Source organism: Lontra canadensis, unplaced genomic scaffold, assembly GCF_010015895.1.
Source record: "Lontra canadensis isolate GAN:19392208 unplaced genomic scaffold, GSC_riverotter_1.0 scaffold38, whole genome shotgun sequence".
NCBI classification, from domain to species: Eukaryota; Metazoa; Chordata; class Mammalia; order Carnivora; family Mustelidae; genus Lontra; species Lontra canadensis.
In genome coordinates this window covers 2865584-2877831 of record NW_022631032.1, presented here as the reverse complement: position 1 = coordinate 2877831, position 12248 = coordinate 2865584, and the positions used below count along the sequence as shown (strand labels likewise).

General features: G+C 40.4%; 1 protein-coding gene across 5 annotated transcripts in view; it reads right to left on the bottom strand.

Moving 5' to 3' along the window:
- Positions 1–12248, bottom strand: part of RNF168 (ring finger protein 168) — a 41989-nt gene that overhangs the window by 26729 nt on the left and 3012 nt on the right. For all 5 annotated transcript variants that reach the window (XM_032869372.1, XM_032869371.1, XM_032869369.1 and 2 more), the window contains one exon: positions 489–565. In XM_032869372.1, the coding sequence (XP_032725263.1) occupies positions 489–565 (77 nt within the window). The remainder of the gene's footprint in view (positions 1–488; positions 566–12248) is intronic.

The window sequence follows — 12248 nt, the reverse complement described above, 5'->3', positions numbered from 1 at the left end:
CATGTTAATATTCTACACATTCAAAAAATATACAAAGAAATTAATAAGGATGGGAGGGGGAAATGAAAAAAATCACCATCACATTAAGAGTGCCAATTATATGTAACATTAGTAACTACTGTGAAGACATGTAAAAAACAGATATTTTGTGAAGTACATTAAAAATATTTATATTTCAATATGTATTTTTTATACCGGAATATATGGGCACCTGGGTGGCTCAGTTAGTTAAATGTCCGACTCTTGATTTTGACTCAGGTTATAACTATGGGTTATGGGATCAAGCCCCTCACAGGGTACCACATTAAGTGCCAAGCATGAAGCCTGCTTAAGAGTCTCTCTCCCCCTCTCCCTTAGCGCCCCCCCCACAGTGCACACATACACATAAATAAAATATTTTTCTAAACAAATACTAAACTGTATGTAAAATCTGAAATTGAAAACACAGGAGAGTATTCTTCCAAAAAGAGTAACTACTTAGTACCTACCTTGCTTATCTCCTCCTCATATTCTCTTCTCAATTCCCCGGGCTTGCTCAATAAGCGAACTGGCTGACAGTCATCAACTGCTTCAGATCAAGAAAGAAAATAATATTATAGGCAACACAGAATTTTATGGCTAGCTTTGGTCTTTCATTAAACCTGTATTAATATGAAAATGTGAAATTAGAAAAAAATGTAAAATCATTAATAGCTTAACTGGGGCACCTGGGTGGCTCAGTGGGTTAAAGCCTCTGCCTTCAGCTCTGGTCGTGGCCCCAGGGTCCAGGGATCGAGCCCCACATGGGGCTCTCTGCTCGGCAGGGAGCCCGTTTCCCTTCCTCTCTCTCTGCCTGCCTCTCTGCCTACTTGTGATCTCTGTCTGTCAAATAAATAAATAAAAATCTTAAAAAAAATCATTAACAGCTTAGCAATACCTACTCTATGGTGTGCCATTTTATTTCTTTTCTTCCCCTAAAGATTTTATTTTTAAGTAATCTCTACACCCAACATATACCTCAAACTTACACCCCCAAGATCAAGAGTCAGATATTCTTTTTTTGTTTTTGTTTTTTTTTAGATTTTATTTATTTATTTATTTGACAGACAGAAATGGCAAGTAGGCAGAGAGGCAGGCAGAGAGGGGGGGAAAGCAGGCTCCCTGCTGAGCAGAGAGCCCAACATGGGGCTCGATCCCAGGACCCCGGGATCATGACCTGAGCTGAAGGCAGAGGCCTTAACCCACTGAGCCACCCAGGCGCCCCAACAGTCACATATTCTACTCGCTGTGCCAGCCAAGCACCCCTTTGAAATTCCACTTTTATTTTCTTTTTTTTCAAGATTTTTAAATTTGTTTCTTTGACAGAGAGAGAATGCACACAAGGAGAGGGAGCAGCAGGCATAGGGAGAGGAAGAAGCAGGCTTCCCACTGAGCAGGAGCCCAATGTAGGGCTCATTACCAGCACACCTAAGCCGAAAGCAGACGCTTAACTGACTGAGCCAACCAGGTGCCCCTAATTTTTAAAAGATTTATTTATTTAAGAGAGAGAGAGAGGGAGAGCACGCACATGAGTGGGGGGAGGGGCAGAGGGAAAGGGAGAAGATGACTCTCCCCTGAGCAGGGTGCCAGACAAGGGGCTCAATCCCAGGACGTGGGATCATGACCTGAGCTGAAGGCAGACACTTAACCAACTGAACCACCCAGGCGCTCCCGGAATTCCATTTTATTTTATTTTTATTTTTAAAGATTTTATTTATTTGACAGAAAGAGATCACAAGTAGGCAGAGAGGCAGGTAGAGAGAGAGAGGGAAGCAGGCTCCCTGCAGAGCAGAGAGCCTGATGCAGGGCTCGATCCCAGGACCCTGGGATCAAGACCTGAGCTGAAGGCAGACGATTTAACCCACTGAGCCACCCAGGCGCCCCTGGAATTCCATTTTAAAAGAAAGTCCAGGGGTGCACAGCTGGCTCAATTAGTGGAACGTGTAACTCTTGATGTTGTGGTCATGAGTTTTCTTTTTTCATTTTTTTAAAGATTTTATTTATCTATTCATGAAAGACAAAGAGAGATAGATGCAGAAGGAGATACAGGCAGGGGGCCTGATGTGGGACTCAATCCCAGGACCCCGGGATTACAACCTGAGCCGAAGGCAAAGTTGAACCAACCAAGTCACCCAGATGCCCTGAGGCGGTGAGTTTGAACCCCATGTTGGGTGTAGAGATTACTTAGATAAATAAAACTTAAAAAAAAAAAAAAAAGAAAAGGAAAGAAAGTCCAGAGGTTTTCTGATTCAAAATGGCACATAAATACATATACTTAACTCTTGTTCTAGAATCTATTAAAATAACAGCACAAAAGAAATTTTTAAAAAGTAATCTTAAAACAGCAAAGAGATTGGGGGTCAATCAGTAAACAAGAAACTTTAACGAATTTCTAGAAAATGGGAAGCAGATATAAAAGAGATGAATTATACATCAGAATGAAGAAAAATGCAACCCTCAGAGAGGAAGGTGAGGCGGGAGGAGATCTGCACCATATACCGGAAGAGCAGCCCAGGCTCAAAAACACAAGGCACAACAGAGACCACAGAGAGTTAAGTTGGGACAGGGAATTAAAAGTTCATGATCTTGGGGTGGGAGGGGATGTTTATGATCTGGGGTGCCTGGGTGGCTCAGATGGTTGGACAGTTGCCTTTGGCTCCGACCATGATCCTGGATCCAGAATCGACCCTCATCAGGCTCCCTGCTCGGTGGGGAGTCTGCTCCTCCCTCTGACCCTCCCCCTCATGCTGTTTTCTCATTCTCTCTCTCTCTCTCTCAAATACATAAACAGAATCTTGAAAAAGAAGTTCACGATATGTTAAATCAGAATACTTGGCGGGTAGGCGTTTCTTCCTAGATGTGTGTGTAAGTGCACATAAGCACATTCAAAGCTTATTTTAAAAGATGTATTTATGTATTTGAGAGAGAGCATGAGCACTTGCGTGAGTAGGGGACAGGAAAAGGGAGAGCAGGTTTCCTGTTGAGTGTGGAGCCTGACCAGAGGCTGAATCCTACAATCTTGAGATCACCACCTGAGCCGAAACCAAGAGTCAGATGCTTAACCCACTGAGCCACCCAGGAGCCCCTCAATGGTTAGTTTTTAAAGAAACTGAATTGCCTAGACAGACCCAGTACAGTTGTGGTAACCCAGAACAAAATCCTCTAAAATATGGCACTTACAGTGGGAAAGCATAATGGCCAAACATAACCTCCAACAATGTCTGCCAGTCACCAATGCCAATATATGTACAAGTAAGGTTATTCTAGGCCCTCATTTTAATTTTTTTTAAAGATTTTATTTATTTATTTGAGACAGACATCATAAGTAGGCAGAGAGGCAGGCAGAGAAGGGGGAGGAGCAGGCTCACTGCTGAGCAGGGAGCCCGATGTGGGGCTCAATCCCAGGACCCTGGGATCATGACCTGAGACGAAGGCAGAGGCTTTAACCCACTAAGCAACCCAGGCTACCTGAAGGGCCTCATTTTTAAATGTGAAAGTAAAACCAAGAATTATCAGACATTTCAAATTAATCTACAGGATTAAAGAAACACTAAGCCACAAGAGAGGAAAAAATCATCTCGAGTTAAATCTAGAAAAAGAGAACCCAACTGCTTGTTCACAGGGGCAGCTATTACTCAACTCCAGCTGACTCCTGCCACCAGGAAACTTAGATCTGTCCTTACCATATTTTCTGATTTTTCAAAACTTCCAGAAATCTGTATTTTAAAGTGAAATCTCCCAATTTTAAATGTCAGCACTGAATGGGTCACAGAAAGCCTGACTGTAGGCTTTACACGGCTTGTAGACCAGCAGTTTGCAAATTCACAGAAGAATTAAAAACAGTAATGTAACTCCTTAACAGGTAGCAATGAAGTATGCCAAATTCTTATTTTAGCTGTTGAGGATTCATTTGAGGCAATATAGTGGGAAATACAGGAGAGAGTATAAGGCTCCTGAAAAAAATAGTAGGAGCTAGAAACGATGCCCAAGAAGACAGGAGGGACCGCAGCACTTCAATTATAGGACTTTTTTTTTTTTTAAGATTTTAGTTATTTATTTGACAGAGCGATAGTGAGAGAGGCAACACAGCAGGGGCAGGAGAGGGAGAAGCAGGCTCCCTGCTGAACAAGGAGTCCAATGCGGGACTTGATCCCAGGACCCTTTGGATCATGACTCCAGCCAATGGCAGACGCTTAACGACTGAGCCACCGGGGCACCCAATTACAGCACTTCTGATAAAGGAAGATAGGGTATGTGTAGAGAGGTCGTGTAATACCAGATGTGACAGCTCAGAGGGTGGCAAATTTTTCCCATAAAGGGCAAGATAATAAATATTTTATGCTTTGCAGGCAACATAGTCTTTGTTGCAGTGACCCAATTCCTGCACCTGTGGGCACAAACCAGCCATTGATACGGACAAGTGCCTCTGTTCCAACAAAACTTCATTTCCAAAAAAAGATGGAGCCCAAATTTGGCCTGACTCTTGATTTCAGCTCAAGTCATGATCTCAGTGTCATGAGGCTGAACCCTGCCTGGGGCTCCACGCTCAGTGGAGAGTCAGCTTGAGATCTCTCTCCCTCTCCTTCTTTCCCATCTCTCTCTCTCTTAAATAAAATATTCTTTAAAAGCTTAAAATGTTAAATTTTCTGTTATATGCATTTTACCACCATAAAAAAACAACAATCAAAACTTCTGTTAAAAAGAAAACCATAGGAGGATGGCTTGTTTCCTTCCCCTTAAGAGAGCAGCATGCTCTTTGTTGGCATTTTGTAGAACAAAAGCCACCTCGGATCATCACCCATTGCTAATGTTTTGGGTGGCAACGCTGGATTTTCACTTAAAGATTTAAAATGGCTTTGTAATAAACATTAAAAAAGAAAAAAGGAAACCACAGAGGTATAATGCAGACACCGAAGGCCCCACATAAGCAAAGCAAGATTTAATACCTAACCTAACTTCAACGTCAACCTCCTCAAATGTAACCTTTAACCACTCAAACTGGAATTTCAGGTAGGCAAAGCCCTGAGAGACCCCTTCCCCCTTAGGAGGGGGACCTTGCCCAAACATTGCATTCCTTGTTAATAAATATTATTATTATTTGTTAAATATGTTTTTAAATGTTTATGTTTTTTATTTTTTGTTTTTAATTTAAATATTTGTTTTATTTGTTTTTACTTAAGAGAGGGAGTGGGCGTGTGGGGGAGAGTACAGGGGGAATCTCAAGCCGACTCAATGCTGAGTGCCAAGACTGATGTGGGGCTCGATCCCATGACCCTAAGATTGTGACCAGATTCAAAATCATAAGCCAGATTCTCAACCAACTGAGCCACCCAGGCAACCCATCATTTTTCTTTTTAAATGACTCTTCTCTGCCTTTGTTTTCCTGCAGCTCAGAGGAGCCCTCTACTGCTTGCTAGATGAGAATTCAATGAAGTCAAATAGATCTTCAAATTTACTGGTTAAATTTTGTTTTTTAATACTTCTGTATGACAAATATCACAAAATTAAACAACTGGGAGAAGGTACTTGCAAATACATAAATCAACAGAGAATTAAATTTTCCCAGTGTACTTAATATTGCAGTCTTACAATGAGTGTTCTTCTGAGCAGCCAAGATTCATTAAAGGAGTTTTATCCTCATACTCTTTACTTTATTCTGAAAGAAAAATCCAAGTTAATCAAAGAACTGAATGTTCAAAACTGGACCAAAACCAAAAGTCACAATAAACCTAACTTGAACAATTAAGTAGTTTATAAAATCACTTTCATCACTCAATTTGACTCCGCTTGCATCATCATGGAAATAAGAGTTTTCTTCTCCCAATTAAATCTGCTCATCTTCCTCTGAAGCCTGTAAGGATCCTTGATTCTTCCTAGTTTCTAGCAGGTTGCCACCAATCTTTGGTATTCATTGGAGATGCAACACTCCAACCCTCTGTCTTCACATAGTGTTCTCACTGTGGGTTTTCATATCATCCTCCTCCTGTGTATGCCTGTCTCTGTTCAATTTTCCCCTTTTAATGAGGACACCAGTCATAATGGATTAGGGCCCACAACACTAATGATCTAAACTTGACTAACTCTGTAAAGATCCTATTTCCAAATAAGGTCTAAAGTATTAGAGGCTAGTATTTCAACATACCCTTTTAAGAAAATACAATTCAACATATTTCTGGTCCTCACCGAAAAACTGTAAAATATTACTGAGAGAAACTGAAGACCGAAATGAATGGAGAGAGAGAGACTATCTTCATGGGTACAAAAGCTCTATGTTGTTACGATGTCAATTCTCCCCAAATTGATCTAAATATTCAACACAACCCAAGTCAACCCCTACTATGCTCTTGCTAGAAAATGAAAGGATGGTGAAAAAATCTACATGAAAATAGAAAGGACCTAGAATACCCAAAGCCAACATGAAAAATAATAATAAAGTTGGAGAGCTATTATGATGTGACTTCGACTTTCCATAAAGCCACAGTAATCAACAGTGTGATTTTAACATTAAAGTCAACAAATCAATGGAACAGAATAGACTCACACTGTGTAAGAAAAGCCATTTTGACAAAGGTACAGGAGTAAGTGGTATCTGTATAGGAAAAAATTAACCACAACCCCATCTCACAAGGTATTCACAAAATTTGAAACATACCATAAACCTAAACATAAAAGCTAAAACTATAAAATTTTTAGGGGAAAAAAAAACATGTAAGTACTTTTTTCTTAAGATTTTTAAATTTGACAGAGACACAGCAAGAGAGGGAACACAAACAGCAGGAGTGGAAGAGGGAGAGAAGCAGGCTTCCCGCTAAGCAGAGACCCCGATGTGGGGCTCAATTCCAGGACCCTCGGATCACGACCCGAGCCGAAGGTAGCAACTTACCGACTGAGCCACCCAGGTGCCTCCACAGAAATACTTTTTTCAAAGATTTATTTGAGGGAGAGAGAATCCCAAGCAGACTCCCTGTTGCGTGCAGAACCTGACTCTCGGGGCCCAGTCCCATGACCCATGAGATCATGACCTGAGCCAAAACCAAGAGCTGTATGCTTAACTGACTGAGCCACACAGATGTCCCAGAAATATTTTAATATTACTACAAAGGATAAAGTTTTTTAGGATACAGAAAGCAATAACCATAAAAGGAAAAGTTTATTAATTAGACTTCATGAAAATTAAAAATTTCAGCTCAACAGATTACCTGACTGGCTCAGTCAGTGGAGCATGAGACTCTTGGTCTTGAGGCTGTGAGTTTAACCCTCAAGTTGGGTGTAGAGATTACTTAAAATAAATAAATAATAAAATCTTGGAAAAAAAACGTTCAGCTCATCAAGACACTATTAAGAAAATAAGCACAGGGGCGCCTGGGTGGCTCAGTGGGTTAAAGCCTCTGCCTTCAGCTCGGGTCATGATCCCTGGGATCGAGCCCCACATCGGGCTCTCTGCTCAGCAGGGAGCCTGCTTCCTCCTCTCTCTCTCTGCCTGACTCTCTGCCTACTTGTCATCTGTCAAATAAATAAAATCTTAAAAAAAAAAAAGCACAATAAATAAATGAAATCTGTATAAATAGTAATACAAAGATAAACAACTCTAGAAGCAAAAGATTCCAACATACTTCATAATGGAAGATATATAAATGGTCAATAAATAATAAAAACAGACTCAACATCATCAGTCAAAAGGAAATGCAAATTAAAACTACAATGAGATAAGACTACAAATCTATCAGAATGGTTAAAACTAAATAGATAGGTAACAACAAATGTTAGTGAGCTGCTGTAAATAAACTGAAGGTGTCCTCCCAACCCCCACCCAATTCTGTGTTGAAACCCTAACCCAACCCTACAGTTTTTGGAGGTAAAGCTTAGGGAATAATTAGATCAGAAGGGTAGAGCCCTTCTGACTGGTTTTAGTGCCTTTACAAGAGGCCAGAGAGCAGCTAACTTTCCACCAGGTGAAGACATAACCAGGAAGAGGGCATTCACAAAGAACTAAGTCAGATAGCATCTTGATCTTGGACTTCTCAGCCTCCAGAACTATGGAAAAATAAACTTCTTTGTTAAAGCCACCCAGTCTATATACTTTGTTACAGCAGTCCAAATTAAGACAGATGTGCAGAAACGAGAATTTGCAAATACTGTTGCTGGGGTTAGAAAATAATACAACCATTTTGGAAAATGATAGCACATAACTTTTTTCTTCTTCTTTTTTTTTTCCCCCAAACCCATTGTCTGTTTATTAACATATAATGTATTATTTGCCCCAGGTCTGTGAATCACCAGGCTTACACATTTCACAGCAGATAGTACATAATTTCCTAAATAACCAAACATATACCTACTTTGAGCAATTCCACTCCCAGGTATTTGCCCAAGAAAACAAAAAAACAGATGACTACAAAAAAGCAAAACAAAACAAAACTACTTCAAGAATCTTAACAACAACTTTATTCCCAATAGCCCAAATCTGGAAACAGCTGAGACACCAAGAACTGGAGAAGTGCCAACAAAGTATACTATAGTTAATCAGTAGGATGATACTTTAACAAGAAATAAACTACTAATACCCTCAAGATGAATCTCAAACATTAGTGAGTAAAAAATTAGTAAGTAAAAAAATCTTATGCTAAAGTATATACACTACATGATTACTATTATAGGCTGAACTGTGTCCCCCAAAAAGATACACTGAAGTCCTAATATCGGTACTAAGAATGGGACCTTCCTGGGAAATGGCTGTTGTGGACATAACTGAATTCATAGTGGAGTAGGATGGGCCCTTAACGCAGTATTGCTGGTATCCTTATAAAAAAGGAGAGAGAGAGTGGAGACAGTCATGTAAGGTAGAGGTAGAACGCCATGTGACTATGGAGGTAGAGATTAGAGTTATGCAGCTGTAAGCCAAGGAGTACCATGAACTATCAGCAACACCCACAAGCTAAGAGAAAGACATAAAAAACAGGAAAGAAAAGAAAAGAAAAGAAAAGAAAAGAAAAGAAGAGAAGAGAAGAGAAGAGAAGAGAAGAGAAGAGAAGAGAAAAGAAAAGGAAAGGAAAAGAAGAGAAAAGAAAGGCAGGCATGGAACAGATTCTCCTCTAGAGCCTTTAAGAGAATACATCCCTGGGTGCCTGGGTGGCTCAGCTGGTTGAGTGGCTGCCTTCCGCTCAGGTCATGATTCCGGACTTCCGGAATCAAGTCCCGCATTGGGCTCCCAGCTCCTTGGGGAGTCTGCTTCTCCCTCTGACCTTCTCCTCTCTCATGCTCGCTCTCTCTCATTCTCTCTCAAATAAATAAATAAAATCTTAAAAAAAAAAAAAAAAAGAGAATACATCCCTGATGATACCCTGATTTTGGATTTCTAGCCCCCAGAATTGTGGGAAAATAAATTTCTGTTAAGCCACCTAGTTTATGGTACTTCGTTATGTGAACCCTAGTAAACTTATAGAATTCCATGTATATGAAGTACTGGAAAAGGCAAAACTTATCTATGGTGGGAAAAAATAAAACCACTGGTTGACTAACAGAGGGTAGGGGGTAGAGATTAACTAGAAAGGACATGAAGGTACCTTCAAGGGTGATGGTAATATTTTGTACTTTTATAAAGGTTCATGTTACAAGAGGTTATACATATGTGAACACTCAGTGAAGGTACAATTAAGATTTGTGCATTACACTATGTAAATTTACATTAAAAGAGTTATAAGCTAACACTGATCCCTCATAATATGTGTACTTATTTAAGGGAAACTGAAATAAACGGGAAAAAAAAAAAAAAAAGATCTGTGACACAGCAAATATAAAATACTGTCCGGGGTACCAGGCTCAGGTCATGATCCCAGGACCCTGGGAATGAATCCCACATCGGGCTCCCTGCTCATTGGGGAACCTGCTTCTCCCTCTACCTCTGCAGCTCCCTGTTTGCTCTGTCTCTCTCTCTCAAATAAATAAATAAATAAAATCTTAACTAAACTAAACTAAAATACTGCCAGGATGCAGTGGCTCGGTCTGCCTTAGGCTCAGGTCAAGAACCAAGGGTCCTTGAATGAGTCCTGCATTGGGCTCCTTGCTCAGTGGGGAGCCTGCTTCTCCCTTGGCCTGCTTTGCCTCCTGCTTCCTCTGTTTGTGCTCTCTCACTCTCTCTCTGACAAGTAAGTAAAATCTTTAAAAAAAAATAAATTAAAATAAGTAATATAAAATACTGTCAAATCTCGTTATGGATATATAACAGTTTACTATAAAATTCTTCCAATTTTTCTATATGTTTAAAATTTTTTAAAAAAATTTTTTTCATAACAAAATGCTGAAAAAAAGTACACTACCAAAATTTCTTTTAAAAAAAAGAGCACCTTGGGGCGCCTGGGTGGCTCAGTGGGTTAAAGCCTCTGCCTTCGGCTCAGGTAGTGATCTCAGGGTCCTGGGATCGAGCCCCGCATTGGGCTCTCCGCTCAGCGGGGAGCCTGCTTCCTCCTCTCTCTCTGCCTACCTGTGATCTTGGTCTGTCAAATAAATAAATAAAATCTTAAAATAAATAAATAAATAAATAAATAAATAAATAAATAAATAAATAAATAAAAGAGCGCCTGGGTGGCTCAGTCGTTAGGCGTCTGCCTTCGCTGGGATCTGCCTTCGCTGGGATCGAGCCCCGCATCGGGCTCCCTGCTTGGCAGGAACCCTGCTTCTCCCTCTCCCACTCCCCCTGCTTGTGTTCCCTCTCTCGCTGTGTCTCTATCAAATAAATAAATAAAATCTTTAAAAAAAGAAGAAGAAAGAAACAAACAAAGAAAAAGTGTTGGCAGAATGTGGTTCAACTACAACTCTCATACATACTGGTACGACTATAAATTGGTAAAACCACTCTGGAAAACTGTTTGGCAAGATCTCCTAAGGCCTATTCTACATGTAACACCCACCATGGGGTGGTCTTAGACTACACTCAACATTTACACTCAGAAAATGACCATAGGACCACATCTGGCTTTAATCTAATAGCATGAGAACAAGGAAGCCAGATAATTCTTCCTCTACAACAACGAGCATTTCTTATAGCAACAATAAAGGCAGAGGTTCCTCACAAGGAACATGCTCAGTTACAATGGTCACTATTCCCAGAAAAGCACAGAGCACAATATCCCAATCACTATTTATAATTCCGTCCAATAGAGGGGCAATTTGTCAGTTGGGGATCATTTTTCCCATTAAACAATGTTGCCTAGTAACATCATTAACATTCTTAGCCTCAGGTTTTGGGGGAAATAAAACTAGAGATTTAATCAAAGGATGGATTCTCATATAGCACAGGAAAGGATTTAACTTTTTTTTTTTTTTAAGATTTTTTTTTTTTAGGGGCACCAGGAGGGCTCAGTGGGTTAAGCCTCTGCCTTTGGCTCAGGTCATGATCTCAGGGTCCTGGGATCAAGCCCTGCATCAAAGGGCTCTCTGCTCAGCAGGGAGCCTGCTTCCCCCTCTCTCTCTGCCTGCCTCTCTGCCTCCTTGTGACCTCTCGCTGTGTCAAAAAAAAAAAAAAAACTTTAAAAATAAATTAACAAATAAGGATTTTATTTATTTGTCAGAAAGAGCAAGCCTGCACAAGCAGGGGAGCAGCAGGAAGGAGAAGCAGGCTCCCCACTGAGCAAAGAGCCCATGTGGGACCCAATCCCAGGATCCTGTTATCATGACCTGAGCCGAAGGCTGATGCTAACCTATTGAGCCACCCAGGCATCCCAGGATTTAACTTTTTATCCACACTCTGTGACCCCCAAATTCCACTCTTAGGTATATGAATATATCCAACAGAAATGTAGACATAGGTTCACCAAAATACAAGTATAAAAATGTTACAGCACTATTCATAACAGCCCCAAATGCCCAATATCAATGGACGTAACATTTTTCATTGTTTTCACTATTTAATATCCATACAACATAGTACTACACAGCAGTGAAAACAAACCCACGTCACATATATCATGGATCAATTTCCCAATATATGCTATAATATGCTATCTAAAGAAGCCAAACACAAGACACAAGATGCCCTTTTTTAAAAAGTTCAGAAGAGGTAAAAACAATCTACGGTGTTAAACGTCAGAAGAGTAGTTACAGGAATGGCAAGTGACTAGAGACTGGGCCACAAGGAGAACTTAGGAGCTCTGGTAAAGTTCGGGGTCTTGGCCTGGATGCTGGTTATATAGACATTTTCACTTCAAAAATTCACTGAACTGCAGATTTACAAT